This window comes from Strigops habroptila, chromosome 8, assembly GCF_004027225.2.
Source record: "Strigops habroptila isolate Jane chromosome 8, bStrHab1.2.pri, whole genome shotgun sequence".
Lineage (NCBI taxonomy): Eukaryota > Metazoa > Chordata > Aves > Psittaciformes > Psittacidae > Strigops > Strigops habroptila.
Genome location: NC_044284.2, coordinates 5,488,898 through 5,504,965, shown reverse-complemented (window position 1 = coordinate 5,504,965; position 16,068 = coordinate 5,488,898). Strand labels below are relative to the sequence as shown.

The 16,068-nt window shown below is 45.7% G+C and overlaps 1 protein-coding gene across 1 annotated transcript; it reads right to left on the bottom strand.

Moving 5' to 3' along the window:
- Nucleotides 1-12,149: 12,149 nt before the first annotated feature.
- On the bottom strand, nt 12,150-14,773 carry LOC115611644 (collagen alpha-1(III) chain-like). The gene is made up of 5 exons (XM_030494890.1): nt 14,313-14,773; nt 14,037-14,213; nt 13,766-13,918; nt 13,169-13,334; nt 12,150-12,928 (listed from the first exon to the last, which is right to left on the bottom strand). The coding sequence occupies exons 1-4, from the start codon at nt 14,771-14,773 to the stop codon at nt 13,211-13,213; spliced, it is 915 nt and encodes a 304-aa protein (XP_030350750.1). The 3' UTR covers nt 12,150-12,928; nt 13,169-13,210.
- Nucleotides 14,774-16,068: the final 1,295 nt, after the last annotated feature.

Below are 16,068 nucleotides of genomic sequence, written 5' to 3'. Positions count from 1 at the left end.
GCAATAAGGAGAAAAACGCGTGACAAAAAGTGAAGGCCTTGTTTCTACATTTTCTAGCTCTCAATTCTTCTCAGGATACCACCCACATGGCACGTGCTGCACTTTTCCTCATGCAGTTTTTGCACAGAAAACACTCCTTCTTAAAATTTCGTCAATGGCTTTCTGTGTAAAAGACAGAAATAGAAAAACTTAACCACCTTTTCTGTTACAACTACTTTTTCCTGCTCTTTTATGGCAGCTTAAGGTGGGGTAATATGTTTCTTCCCATGCAGCAAAATTTCTGCTGCTAGTTTTCAGTCAGACTTCTAAAAATTGCATTTGTCTTTCTATTTGGAACTACTGTGTTGGATTCTTGCTCTTCTTATTATGGTTGTTGTGACCCTCTATTTTTCAGTTATTTATATGATCACATTACACAAGTTTACAATAAACAGGAAACAAGACCATAACTCCACATTGGAAACACAGATGTAGGTTTTATGGCTTTGTCTACCCTAGTGTTCTCTAAACAAGCACTTGCTATCTTTCGCTAGTGCCAAGGTTAGTCCTCATAAAACAATAGCAAACAATTCCCTGTGACATAACATTTGTACTAACCAACCTATTTTAAACTAGTTAACACTCTAAGATGCTCTGTTTATCTAAGTGATATATTATTTGCTTTCCTGATCAAGCTCACAGAAATGTATTTTCTCCCTTCAAGCAATGTGAAAATAAGGTTTATTCCCCTGGGAACTTTGATTCTGAACCATTTTAATCCACTTCTTTCTCCTTCTGTGAGATAAAATTACTAATTGATAACTTGCTGTAGTGTATGTATTACATGCTCATGTGGAAAGAGGGACATTTGTATCCCTGGGGGACTCAAAAAGTAGTGGGTAGAGCCCTTCAGTCTGACAAATTCCTCAAGTTGTGTGAATGGAAAAAACCCCAAATCAGAACAAACAAAAGCCCCAAACAACTCCCAAACAAATAAACCCCCCAAAAACAACCCCCCTTTCATGTTGATGAATGGAGAACTGAGATCGATGAACAGAAGACAGTGACACAGAGCTCACCTAAGGCCCTGGCTCAGGGAATACCATGTGAATAAAGCATGCTGTGTATGGCCTGTAGTGCTGCTGAGAGCTGGAGGCAGAGGCCAGCCCCACGTTCAAGGCTTTCAGGGCCCCAGGAAGCACAACATTTTATCAACTTGCTGTGTCTGAGATGCTGAGTAGTGAGCCAGAGGAAACCAACATCCCTTGATCAAGGCCATCTACAGAAGTTGCTCAAAGCACAGTAAGAGACACAGTTGCAGTATGCTGCTTTGCTTCTTCCTAGGAACTACTGTTTCCTGATCTTTTATGCGTTCTTCAAATGACTGTCCATCACCGTGCTCTATTTCTCTCTAATCATCATGAAAACTTAGAGGAGATGTCTTAAGGTATAAATGCATGCTTTTAGGAATGATAAGATGTGGGGAATTAAAAGTGATGAAAATTCAGAATTCGAGCCCATGAAGTTTAAGGTTTTATTCACTTCCTTTAATCTTCCTAATACTTCATATTAGAGAATGAATGAATGTAGACTAGCCACAAAATTGTGGCCACTAACTTCATGCTCTCCCTTTAAAGTACTTTTTATTTCTAGTAACTCAACCCATGTAATTTGAGAATTGTTAGAGCTCTTTTCCTTTGGTAGAACACAGCATATTTTCATTAAATTTCACAATGTAATACTTTGTGTAAGTGCACTTGGTGTGGGCTATCCTGAGGATGTATGAGGTTCTCCTTTTTTTCTTTCAGAAGGAATAAGATTGAGTGTACCATGCACTGCACAGGGAGTGAGGTGGGAATGGTGAAGGAATATGCCTGCTGAAAAGCAGTTTTCCATGGCTTAAACCTGTAGCTATTGTGTTGCAGGACCGGAGTTAGTACAGAAGTGCATTTTTAAGTCATTTGATTCAACATTTGTGAATGGATGAAGTACAGCCAGCATTAATTTCCCTACATGTCTGGCAAAGAAATTAGACTTGACCCAGTGTTTATTAATGACACTGAGAAATTGAACTGCTTCATTACCAGTAATGAAGACCTGGCAGAAGGGTTAAAGTTAGGTGTAAAGTAAGCCTCTGGGAAAAAACTGAGTGGGTTTCTTTAGTATGTGATATATGAGATCAAGAGAGTTTCGGGTTTTTTCTTTTAAATACCCCTTTTCCTGATGTTTTATCTAGTTTGTTTCCATAAACTGTTGAAAATAGGATGAGATGATAGTTGTGCTTTCACATATGGTGTTCTTTTTCTCTCTGCTAATATGTTCAGAGAGCTTTTCAGTGAATGGAGAATAACTTCAGACATATAAACCCCCAAATCTTAAGGCTGTCCTAGAAATAACTTGTTCTCTGACTTGAGTGACTCAGCCTTGAGTGATAAATACCATCAGCAAAAACGATGGCATTGGGTTTTTTGTTGCCACGAGTTGGGCATGTTTTAAGTGGTGGATGTGGAATCAGAGCAAGACATTACAAGGAATGGTTTTTAGCTCATAAAGTGTACTCATTCTAAAAGTTAATAAAATGAGTCTGTCTGTACTGCTCTTTTTATATGGTAGCAGAAATGGAGTTGGAGGATCTCCAACTATTGCAAAAAAGCTGACCACTTAACTGTGAGAAAGTTTTAAAAGTGCTGTGATTTTATTAATATTCTTCTATCAAACTGTATATGAATATATTTTTAACTTCATTTCACAAATAATGAAGCAGAATGAGACAAGGCAGATGTTTTAACCAAAACCATTGGGCAGGTCATTGGATGTAGAAATAACCTTTTGACCAAGAAAGTCTGCAGGGAGACTGTCGTAAGCAACTTCAGACTTCGTATAGGCCTTCTTTGGCCTATACAGTGGAGCAGCTTTTGTTCCTTGAGGATACATACATTTGTATGTCTGTTGTGCAGTGGCTTATCTGAAGTTTGTAGCTTACAGAATCTCTTGGGAAATATCCAAGATAAAGCAGAAGAGGACAGGGAAAATGGGTAATAAGTAGGAAAAGAAGAAGAAAGGAGCAGATGATGTCGTTTTAAAAAAAAAGGTGGGGATAGCAAAAGCATGACATTGAGGACTGCGAGAGTGTATGTATATACAAGACTGAGAAAGAACGGAAAGCAAACAAAAAGTGAAGACAGGATAGCTCATATCAATACCTGGAGGTGCTTGTTATGAAGGATATAAACCCTGTGTTGAAAATTGGATTTCAGATTTGGGAACATCCACATCCATGCTGGAGAGACAAGGAAGTAGTTAATTCTGTTGTACTTGGCCCTTGTGGAAGCTGTGGAGAATACTTTGCACAACTTAGCCTGTCAGTTTTCAAGGCAGGTGTATTCAAACTGAATCAGGTATACAGAAGAAACATTCAGGTTATCTGGAAAATGGATGGCTTATCATATCAGAGAACACTTAAAAGATTTGGTTTGTTTAGACTGGATAAATAAAGGCTGAGACAAGATACGATTGCTGCCTTTAAATATGTCACAGGATTAAGCTACAGGAACCAGAAAAGTGAAATAGTACATAAGCTAAAGGTCAATATTAGCAGAGTTACCAGAGGTCATGAATAAATTCAGGTTGAGAAGAAGAAGTAAGAGTCTGTGATGTGTATTTTTACAGCACCCGAGGTCTCAAACGGAAGGTTTAAAGTACTGTATGCACCCTATGCTCAGATGAGTCTCAAACTGCGAGAAGATAGGAAGGTTACCCTGCCTTCTGAAAGATGCAACTCCAACATGCAATTCTATTTAAGCCCATCCCTAAAAGCATAGGCTTCTGTCCTTAGCTTACTTTCAAAGTGGTGTGTAAACAATGTCACATGGATCCAAAATGAGTTTCTACATGTGAAAATTTTCACATCAATTTGAGAAATTTACTTACTCCTAAATAGAATGAAGCAGAACTTCTGCAGTTTTTCATCAGAAGACAGAAGGAAGAGTGACTTGTTTAGAACGGGTGAATGTGTGACTGCATAGGTTTTACATAGCTGGAGTAAGCAAAACCGGGGAGCTTGGTAGCAGTGTGGTTAGAACCGCACCTCGCTGTTGTGTTTATTGGAAGAGGCTGGGTATAAGAGGAGAGGAGGGATCGCAGCAGTGTATGTTGGTCTCTGTGGTGTGTTGGCCTTTAGGGTTTAATGTAAGTAGTTAATGTAATGTAGTTTAATGTAAGATTTGGACAGCTGAGCAAATCCAGCCATCTCAGCTGTGCATGAAAGCTATAGAAGTGTTTTCAGGCCACTAGCAGTTGCACAGGGAGTCAGCCACCTTGCTGCTCTCACTTGATAAATGTGGCTTAATGATTAATTTCCATCTGGAGGAGATGTTGCTTCTCTAGTTTATCTAAGCCTGGAGAAGGAATCTGCTGACTCAGGTGCACATTAGGGAGCTAAGCTTCATTATTGCTAATGAAGCAATTAAGGAAGTATTGCCAGGAGGCTTTGCTTGTTTCAAGTGATAATGCATTTGAAATCTTAGTACCTAGCTGTACATTACAGTTTTTGTTTCCTGGGTTGTACCCTGGATATTATGCACATGACAAAAAGCTCAGTTAGAGCCTCAATTTTGAAGTGTAACAACCATAACTAAAATGAAAACTGTTAAATTAGCTGCTTCTACAAAGGAAGGATGTTGAGCATCATTCACAGGTTGTTTATCCTGACAAGACAAATGTGGTTTCAGATTCTATTTTCAGTATACAAGCTTTCATTATTTTCTGTAGGGTATGGAAATAGCTTGTCGTGTTCCACATTCTTCTGACAGTCTCTTCATTTACTTCCAGAAATGGAGGGGGGAAACAACAAAATTTGGTGGGTTTTGGTAAAAAGGGTGGAGGTTATCAGATTGTAGTTGGTTTTCTGCCCCCGAACAACCTGTGGGAGTGATTCCTTTGCCTAGAAAAGGTACTTACAAGGAATGGAGAGAGAACCTACTTAGTGTAAGCAATGCCAGTTTAAAAGATGTTTAACAGTGCAAAAAAGGAAGCTTACAAGTTGATGTTTTATTGAAGACTTTATGGAATACTGATTTACTTGACCTTTGAGAACATCTTAAGATTAATATGTGCAATTGATGGTAGCTCTGGGACAGGCATCAGGTCAAGCAGATGGAATCCTCACTTGTCATGGAGTTTACGTAGCACACGTAGGCTCATTTAATTTCTGGAGATACATCACAGCCCCGGATACAAAGCCCAAATAACTCTTCCTTTCTTAGAGCTGTTATTTCCTCTCCTGTGGAGCACAAACTCACTTATTTTTTTTAACCTGTTCTTTAATCAAACACAATTCAATCTTCCTCTAGTTCTTTGAAAATACTCTGGAAAATCTTTTGCACATTTTTTTGTGCAAGTTTAGACACAACAAACCTCAAGTAGTTGCATTCCTATCATGCCGTAAGTCCCTTAGCCTTGCTGCAATTGCAGCTTGGATGAACTTAGTCTTACTAGCCTTGTGGAAACAGCAGTGGTTTTTGTGATGTGATACCAGTGAGAGCTGATGGAGATGGTTTGGACAACTTAATCTTCCAAATCTTGACTGGATTTGGAGTTAGGCTGTTGGTAACTGTGGTGGGAAGAACTACATTCAATTTTATCCATGACATAAAGTGATGAGAAAATTTTATTGATTAAGTTGATTTCATGAAGAAACATGTCTAACAGGATGTGTTTCTCCCCATAAATGAAATAGAAATTCTGTCTAACCCAGCATGATTGGTGACCTACATTTCAAACACCCTATTTTTACTCATGCTATTAAATTGTCCATCTCTCCTTCTAAAAACAATCTTTTCATTTCCATCTCTCAAAAGACAAGAATTTCTGGCTAAGAATAAACCCCTTACTCCTTCCCACACTGTTCTTCCAGTTACATTTGAATCTTATCTTAATTTTAGTTTGCTGTGTGAGCAAAGCAGTCTACTATGTGTTCACAAAGCCGAGTCTGTGTGTGATTATCTAATACACATGTGCTTCAAGTATATCCAAGCAGAATTCAAATGTTCTTAAATGCAGCTTAGTACAATACCAACTTTGTTTCCTGTTGTCCTTCGAGTTCTGAGGATAGATTAGTAACAGATAAGGAATCAAACAGAAGTTTGCCTGTTACTGTGTTTTATCCAGGCTACAGCACAAGTTTCATATTCTGAGATATTTAGCCACATGTCTGCATTAATGGAGTCTGATGTGTGTAACTTGAGGCTTAGGTCCTTCAAATGGATATGGCCCGTTCTGATATGTAAAGAAGGATGGAGAGGGGAAACATGCAACTTGTTCAAGTAACTGTCAAATTTATATGTATACCCTGCATCTGTTGGTTCGTGGTGGACATTTTAACAGTGGATTCTCATTTTGACTTTGTTCTGACATAAATGTTAATAATAAAATGGCAGTTTGTATTTAGCAATGTGTAAAGATCTTTTTTTGAATGGCTTTATCTTCTAATGATTTTTCTTAAGGAATAAGCACTGAATGACAGTACTCGAGTAGCTGGCTTTCTTCTTACAAAACCTAACTCAGAATGTTCAGAGGAGAAGTTATTGTCCATTCTGCAACAGTTATTTCCAGAACAGGAAGCTAATAGGGAATTTGATCTAAGGTTATGATATCTGCTGCTTCCTTAAGGTGAAAATACACTTAAGAATGTGTTATTCTCAGAGCTTGGAAAGTAACAAGCATTTGTCACAATCAGAACACTGATTGCCTGTTGTTTAACAATGAAACTAACCGTCGAGGTTATAATCCGACTCACCTACGATTATCAGAGAGAGACCCTATAAAAGAGCTACTGATGTAACCCTCGTAAAGAGTATGTTGAAACCACATTTGAAGTATGTGTGAAAACCAGTTCAAAATGTACTGGTGAGCATTGCAAGAAAAAGGGTATGTGGCATTTACAAGAAACAGTCATTCCACATTATGCAAGAGAAACCGATTCCAGTGATATATTTAAATTGTTTGGGGGAGTGGAGGGTGGGAATCCTGAGATCTGAACATATGTTAAATGTTAGAAGAGAGACTTTCAATTTCATCTAACTTATTTAGTGCAAACAGATGGGATTTTTGTTTCCCAATTCTGGGAGTTGCCCTTAAGAATTCCATCCTGGAATGAGCCCAGGATACTTTTTTTTCTGTGACTTAGTCACGTATTAGAAAGGACTCGAGATTTGAGGATATGCTGATACTTTTCCTTTAAAGGTTTCACAGAACAGCAAATGGAGTGTGCTATGTCTGTGCAACTTTCTTCTCTGTCGTGGTTTAAGCTGAACCCAGGACGTTCTCTAAACATGAAAAGCTATAGAAAATAAATCATGAAAACTGCTGGATCGCCAGTGAATGACGATGACAGACTTGACTTTTTCTGTTTCTTTTAAAAGACAGCATAAAGAGGAACTTAGCAAAGGGTTGTTGATACATCATGGCATATACTAACATATACTCACTGTTCTCTCTGCCCTTTTTGCATTCTTCTGCTTGTCGTTATTAGTGAGACTTTCTAAAAGACGGAACTGGCTTTCCAGAGTCACATGGCAAATATATCCTGAAGCCTTTATATATGAACAATTTTCCATCACTGCCAGCTGCTGATGTCATTTCAGAAACAGTCAGTTTTGCTTGTGATATCAGAATGTTGCTGTGGAAGTAAATTTTCAATCTTAGCGTAGTTCTGGAAAGAAATACATAGAAGAATAACTTGGAAATACAGATCCAATGTTCTCCTCATATTTGCCGCTGCTTAGAGGAAGCAAAATTATTGCTTAAGCAGTATGTTGCTTATATATGTTTAAACAACACACAGGTGTATAATGCTGCAAAGGAGCATGCACCACAATGTCAATGTTATGCGATCAGACAGCAGTCTGTAAAACAAACCTGTGAGGTGCTCAGAAGACAGACTTGTTTCACCAGGTCAGAGAAGCACCTCTGCTATTTTTATTCCAGTTTCTGAGAACTTCAGTAGCTGGAATTTGGGTTGCAATGTCAATAGAGGCACTGAGCACCACAGTTTGGCTATACTAAGTGACTTCTCACACTGAATTGGAGTGATGTGTGTGTGTGTGTAGGAAACACTTCAGTTTGAATAAAACTGAGCAGCCCTCAAACAATGTGACAGTTGGAGTTGCTCAGACTCTAAATGGAACCTAATTCACACTGAATGTAATCGGTTACAATTCAGTGTTGACTAATCTTCAACTGAAATCAATACCTCAGTCTGCACAGGGAGAGATTAGGCAAGTCAGAAACATGTACTGTGATGTTTGCTTTTGTAGTCTTTTCGAGAGGTCAGATAATGGAGACATCAATTAAAAGCAGGATAAACATCAGGCTTCTTCCAGTGGAATAGCCCTTTCCTTTCTCAAATGGGAGTGTGAATTTGTCTTTAGAGCAAGCTGCCAAATCACTGGTTATGTTTATATCCAGCATATCCCAGACACGGCCAGTGAAAACTTAAGTGTTCAAACTTGTTTTATAGAAAGCAGACACTGGATTTTTGAGTGAAAACATCAATGTTAAAACTTGCTTTACAGAAAGCAATGGGATTTTTAACCTCATTCACTTTTCAGTGTTTGTTCCAATTATATCAGCATGACTTCAACATGCAGAATGAAGCTGGCTGTGATGCATGTATGTGTGAAGAAAATACTTCAATTTGAATGAAACTGGGCAAACCTCAAACAATGTGCCACTTCCAGGTCTTCAGGCTCTAAACGGAACCTAACTGTGCTATCTCCTGAGTGTCTTTATTGGCAATGTTTTATCTGTGGGATAAAACTACAGTACTTATCCATTGACCTTTACTATCCAGGCTGTAAATACCCTTTATTCCTCCACTAGACTTGGTAAATACCATGGTTTCATCTTCCTCAGATGTGGTTTTGTTGTATGTGTCTATTTTCCAGGGCAAAGGGGGTATTTTGGTTCCCAGCCTTGTTTTATAGGCCCCAAACAATGATGCCTCCAGTAGTCAGAGGTGCCATCACCGAGGCTGTTGTTTAACACGTAAAGTCTTAATCACTGAATCAGAACATCTGTCGAGAAGTTGTTTGTCCTCAAAACTAGGAAGTATGTTGGCTGTTCTAAGGGCCTGTAGTCTTGGACTTGCGGAGCACAGAGAAGTACATGAGGGGCTTTATGGGATTGTATTCTGCTCCACAACAGATGCAGTCATTTGGATATAGCTTGGGAAATTTACAGGCATCTTATTAGAAAAGTAAGCCAAAGTGCAACCCTCTCTAGTATCGATGGTGATTTCTTACATTGTTTTTGATTCTGCACAATTATTACGCAAGAAGGCACAGCCAGCTGTGAGACAGATGGAGCCACATATGTTTCCACACCCAAGAGGAAAGTTTGTGTACGGAGCTACATTCAGGAAGAAGGCCAAGTGAATGATACCAAAGGTTATTCACAGAGAGATGTCTGGATGTGTAGATAAATTCACTTGGATTGTATGGGTGATTGCTTGGTTTTGTGTTAACTTTCTGGCTATAATAGTTGTTCTTGCACTGAGGTCTATAAAGCAGTAAATAGTGAAGCAGTATTTGGAGAGTCAGCAATCCGGTCAGCAACCTAAATTCAAGATTATTGCATGACTTGTGCACGTGATCTCTTTCCCAGACTAGGGGGGCTGTGCCACCTCCCTCCTCCACAAAACTGATGGCACCTTGCCACCACCACCACGGAAAGTCTAGTGTGAAAAGAGATGCCACGTTTTCCTCTCTCATTCGCTGCAGCACTGAAAAGCTCTGCAAAATAAGATAAGAGCTGCTGCCATACTGAGCCTTCAGGACTGGGTGAATGTGAGGATGATTTCATTATTTGTGGGGCTGCCTTTTCTCACCTAGATCGATCAGAGCACAGAAGAGCTGCAGAGGCAGGGAAGCAGAGAACAGTCACCAGACAGGCTCCTGTTTGCTTACCATAGCCCCAAATAGAGAGAAGAAAGTCTATTCAACAGTGCTCTGATTCCAGTCAGCGGTACCCTGGGCACTGGTCAGAGCTATAAGCAGGCAGATCAAGGAGAGCCACTATCACCCAGACAGGTAAAGTACGTGCCATCTCATAGCCAACATGTATAAAAGGAGAGCTGTCTTCAGTATGAGTTAAAGTAGATTTTCTTTCAGTAAGATTATTATTCTCTGCTATAACTTCCTTCTTTAATCTTTTGCCTTTTTGGAGATGATGGGACTAGAAAGATTTGTCCATATTTCAGCCTTTTTAACAGCCTTTTATGCCAACCTAAAACCAGAACAGCGCTGTGGAGAACTGAGCTCCCAGAATGCATGCAGCCAGGAACTGTCGAGGGCTGAGTGAATGCATCAAAGGTAACTGAGAGAGGGATATCTGGATTTTCCTAACAAAGCCCCTTCCCCTGTTACAGTCTCAGGTACCAGACTACTGTTTCTTCCTTTTCTAAGTTAAAAATCACTGCTGGGATTAAAGCAAACACGGAGAATTTCAGATGAGGGAGAAGACAGTAAGGTTTACAAAGCCAAATGTTGTCTGTAATCATAATTGTAAAGCTTCCATTCCCGGGCTATTCAGTCATTTCCAAAGTGACTTTTAAAAAGAATATAACATTTGAGGACACAGGTTTTGTATCATTTCGAATCCACCTTAGAACAAATCACATGCGTATGACCTGTAATTTGGTTTTATTTCTCTATTATATAGCACACGCACTTCCTTGAAGAGCTGTGAGTCTTTAGAGATGCTAAACATATTTTCAGTTCAAGCTGAAATGGAAAAGCTGCAGATAACGGGCACTGCTGAAATGCAGGCCATATTGTCTTGTCTAAGACTAGTCTGCAAGGGATAGATATTAATGCTATCAACAAAACAAGTTCTTGAAAGTAGGGATCCTATAAGCTAAGGGATTCTGCTTGAATAGTAAAACACCTTCAGTAAAGCTTACTGGCCAGGGAAGAGGTGGAAAATAATTTGAGGTGGGCTGTAAACACCAGCATACCTAGCCTGTTACTGCGTCACTGTTGAGAAGCAGAGGCACAATTCAGGAAGATGAGTTAGGTGATGGTGTCCCAGTGTAGCTGTGCATTTCGTCCCAGCCACAGCCCAAGGAAAGACAACCACCCATGAACAAATAGGAGAGTACAGATTCTGCTTTGTGACATTATGTGTTGGGTGTGTGAGATGATCTGGGAGACAGCGGGGTCCTTCCTTCTATTGCAGTGTTGTCCTGGAGAACCAGCCGGCTAGATCGTGGGTCGGCCGTCTCGGTTCGGGCTCTGCAAGAAGCCGCCACCCTCGTTCCGCGGCCGCAGCGCCCGCGGGACCGTGCCCGGTGCTCCGGCCCGGAGGCGCAGGCAGTGGCCGCGGGCAGCGCGGGCCTTGCCCCGGGAGCAGCTCCGCCGCGATGCCGCACAAAGCCGGTGAAGCGACAAGCACCGGCAAAGCCCGAGATTGCACAACCCGACCGCGGCTCCGTAGCCGGCCCCGGCGGAAGAGGCGGGCGCGGGGCGGGTACACGGCTGAGGGGCGGGACCGAGGAGATTTGAGCCCCGGCGGCCGCCGTCGTTCCCCCTCGCTTTGGCTCGTTCCCTGGCGGTGCCGCCGCGGCCGGTCCGGGCTCCCGCGGCGGGGCCCAGGTGAGGCGCGGGGGGGCTCGGCCCGGGGCCGGCACCGCGGCCCGGCGGGTGTCGGGGCACAGCGGGAGGGCCGGGGCGCGGCGGGGCTCGGGGAATAAAGCCCGGAGGGCCCAAGCCGCCCGCTGCCCCCCGGGGCTGGGCCCGCCCCGCGGGTCCCCCGGCCAGTTGCCAAGCACCGCCCGGCCCCACCGGGGCCGTCCCACAGCACACGGGGGTTCGGGGCTCAGGAGGGTGTTTTGGCGCTTGGAATGCGGGGCTCTGCAGCACGGACCCGGTCAGACCGTTTCCAGCCACAAAACGGAGCCCTGGGCCAGAGCCCGAGTCCTGTGCCTTAGGGCTCAGAAATGAGCCCCCACTGGGTGCTTCTGGGGTCAGAGCCAGGGCCAGGCTGGGTGGGGTTCATTGGGAGGTATTGGGCTGGTACATGGATCCCCTCTCTGGTCCCAAATGCTGGCATGCACCAGGCTGAATTAAACATCTGAGATAATCTCCGTGGCAAAAGGTGCTTTTCACACTGGGTTTGGGTTCCAACTCTTTTATTTATTCAAGGCATGTACAACCACTCCAAGAGTCCTGGGCTGGACAGAGAGCAATTATGACAGGTTATATTCATCTGCATGTCATGACAGTGATTGATTTTTATGACCTGGCCACAAGCCAGGCTCAGTTCAACAAGCACAAGCTGTACCTGGCTGGGGCTGGAGCCATCCAGGGGCTGGGACTGAACAAAAGGAGGGCAGAAACAGAGACCTGAGGCTGCATTTGAGCCCAAGCCATAAATGAGCTGGAGCTCCAAAAAAAATGGAGCTGTTGTGGGGGCAGAAAACACTGACCTGAAGCTGCAAATGAACTGGAGGCATCCGTAAGCTGGACCTGAACCCAGAGCAGAAACCAGCAGGAGCTGTAAATGAGCTGGAGCCAAACCTGAACTGGAAATGTCCAGGAGCTGTGGCTGAAAGAAATGGGGACCTGAACATGAAACAATCAAATCAAAACCCAAACCCTAAATCCAAAGCCAAACTCAAAATCAAACAAGCAAACCCAAACCAAATCCAAACCCAAAATCAAAACCCAAAATCTAAACCCAAACCTGAGCCCAACCTCGAAACAACACTCCCCAACCAAGAAAGGGGGGGTCCAAACCCCCAACCTGGAGCCGTGTCCAAGCTGGAGCTGTGCACTCCTTGCAGCATCACGGGCAGGCGCAGGCAGGGCAACAGCAGTGTTGGGGCAGCAGCTCGGCTGCTTCTTGGGGCTTCACACCCCACACGCTGTGGCTGGAGCTCTTCTGCCTATCTCTGCACAGGGAGACACGCCACAGTCAGCTCCTGGAAGCTCAGACTGGTCAGAGCTGTCTGTGAGCTGGAGCTGAACCCAGAGCTGCAAATGAACAGGAGCTGAGCCTGAAAGAAATGGAGACCTGAACCAACACACAAACCAACCCAAATCAAAACCCAAACCCAACTCAAACAAGCAAAACAAAACAAAACCCAACCCCACAACGAACCCAAAAGCAAAACAGGGCCCAAACCCCCAACCTGTGGCTGTGTCCGTGCTGGAGCTGCGCACTCCTCGCAGTGTCACCAGGCGGGCGCAGGCAGGGCATGTGGCAGTGTTGGCCTCAGCACAGGCAGCCCGGCTGCTTCTGGGGCTCCACACAGCCCAGCATGGCTGGGGTTCCTCTGCCCATCCATGGGTCCATCCCTGTGCAGGGACAGACGAGGCACAGTCAGCTCTTGGCAGCACAGCCCAGCACAAAGAGCCCCGGAGCTGCTCCCTGGCCAACCCTGGCAGCTCTGCCCAGTCCTACAACCTGGCCCTACACCCCTGAGATGGCCGGTGAGGGAGAAGTGGGGCCGGGACCCCAGGAACATCCCAGTTCTCCCTAGAAGGGCAGGCGAGAGCCAGGATCTGGCTGAAAACCCTCAGCAGCAGTGGCACAGACTGACCCTGACAGCCCCAGACAGGGGCTGGCACCCACCAGTGCCGGGGGTCTGAGCTGGACCCCGACAGCGCCCACTCACACCTCCTCACGTGCCCCTGTGCGCCCTCACTGGGGTGCCCTCACCACCTCGGGGCCATGCTCCTTGCCCCAGTGGAAACCAGTTTCCCCCAGCAGCCCCTCCCACACTCACCGCTCCAAGCTCTCCCTGGCTCCAGCAGAACCAGCGCCAGGCTGGAGGGGTCTGTCCTGGCAGTTGCTCCAAGAAAGAACTGGGGAGCAGAAACCAGCCAGAACCTGCACCAGGAGGAGGGAGCCCAAAGCCGGAGTGGGGAACCCGCAGTAGCTGTGGACAAACCCAGCAGCAGAGAGCAGATGGAGGCAGTTCACTGCTTTTGGCTACTCCCCATCATTAGGGCTGCCACTCCTTGGAGACCCCCCAGGAATTTCGGACCGTCACTCACTCATCCAGGCTGGGGGTTCCAATGCCAAGGTCATGCCTGGGTGCGCGGGAATGTCCAGTCTGCGCAGCCCAAACCGTCCTGGCCTTTGCGGGGCTGGAAACACTCTGGGTGCAGCCCAGAGAACGTGTCTCATTGTGGGATGTGGCAAATCCAGCAGCACTCGCCTCACACGGAGACCTTAAAACACAAAAACGCACCAAAAAGCATTAATTGCACCACAGCGGACGCCGCACACGGCTCCCCCCGCCCCGCCAGCCCCGAGGGCACGGTACCGACCCCAAGCACACCGTGTGCAGCTCAGAGTCCCCACGAACACAGATCCTGCCAACGGGGGGGGGTGCAGCGGCTGTGCTGCCGGTGCCCGCCCCGCTACAGAGCTGCTCGACCACCGCGGGACCCGCAGGTCGCCCGGGGCCGGGCCCCGGTAGCGGCAGGACCCCCCTTTCCGCCGGGTACCCCTCGGTCCCTCCGGTCCCTGCTCCCCCTGGCGGCTGCGAGCGGTACCGCGCCCCGGGGCCAGTTGTACCCTCGGGGGGGCACTCGGCACGGACCCGACCGACCAACGAGCGGCTGCCGGCGGCCGAGGTGAGGGGGGAGGAACAGCCAATGGCGAGGAGCGGCGGGCCGGGAGCGGTGCGGTGCCGCCCCCTAGCGGAGGAAGGGCAGCGCAGCGGCGGCTGCGGCTGTGAGGGGAAATGGCGGGGGGGGTGCAGGGAAAGCAAGAGCTGCGGGAACATCGCAGCATTCCAGGCTGTCCAGAGCACAGGGACATGGAATAGGGGTTGTATGGAATAGGGGTTGTATGGAATAGGGGAGAGCAAGGTGCATGTTACTTGGGGGGAACAACACGTCTCATGAGTAGGGGTCTCTGTGGGCAAGGGTTCTTGTATCTGAGGGGGTGACTTTTAGTGTTATCATGAACCAAGTTCCTGTAGGAACACAGTTGTCTTTTGTCTTGCTGCTCTTGTCAAAATCACACCCGCCTTCCTCCTCTTTCTGAAGTTAGTTCCTCTTACCCAGAGGGTTCACTGATCAGTCTGCTACCTCTCCCCAAGTTCTGGGAGCTTGAAGGAATCCCTTGCTCCATGGAATTCTAAACTCCAGTTCTACAAAACCATCACTTCTTCATTGCCTCAGCGTTATACATGATCATTCCCTTCCCAGCCATGGTCAGTCAGTAAAGCATCTTGAGAAATAGAGTGAGAAACTAAGGCAGGAATGAACACACCCCCAAACCTACTCCAGACAGACTTCCAGCAGCTGCTGCTGGAAACTAACCCTCACCCTCACCCCAACCAGACCCAACCCTTCAGAGCCACAAGAGCTGCTGCTGCTGGAAATCCATCTGCAGTGGGATTTGGGCCCCTGCCCTGCCTGGATCCTGGCTGCTTTTGTAAGGCAGGTTCTTTAGAGATGAGCTTAGAGGTGTCCAGGACTTACCTTGCACCTCTGCTGCAGCCTCCCTGCAGCCCTATGGCTGCAAAGTGGTGTAACACCACATCTGAGCGTGCTGAAGTGAAATGCCAAAGGTCTTGGGTGCCTCAGATCAAACTCCTCTGCCACTCTGCACTCACCCCCCAAACCATGCTGCTGAGCCTGACTGAGCTCCTGTACTCGGGTTCTAGAAGTAATGCTGCCCTTGTTTCTCCCCCCAAGAATGGTCCCTGCCCCACACACACCAGCAAAGTCACCCCAGGCCCATTTTCCTCCTGCCTGACTCCAACTCAATCTCCAGTTACAGCTTTGTCACTGGCTGCAGAAAATTACTGTGGCCAAAACCCGTTTCCTTTTAACTTCTCATTTAAGAAAAGATAGAGAACACGCAGTTAAGCAACACAGAAGAAAGGAGAGCACAAAGTGCCACCTTATACCCACTGCGTGCCCTTTCAGTACTTTCCTAGAGCTAAACATGTTGGTTCTGTGTCTTGGTATTTACTTCTGAGACCCAAGAACAGTGACAAATGAGATCCCAAAACAAGATCCTGCCTCATGGGCTACATGGTGGGGAGCTCTTTGCAGTTCCTCTCCTCCA

What these genes read in the sequence shown, in the direction of transcription:
- LOC115611644 (XM_030494890.1), bottom strand. Translation starts at nt 14,773, where the DNA reads ATGTTCCCGCAGCTCTTGCTTTCCCTGCACCCCCCCCGCCATTTCCCC. An exon ending in CTGCACACGGTGTGCTTGGG is followed by an intron (nt 14,214 to 14,312) that starts GTCGGTACCGTG and finishes TTGTGTTTTAAG; the next exon opens with GTCTCCGTGTGAGGCGAGTG. An exon ending in GCCAGGGAGAGCTTGGAGCG is followed by an intron (nt 13,335 to 13,765) that starts GTGAGTGTGGGA and finishes GTCCCTGCACAG; the next exon opens with GGATGGACCCATGGATGGGC.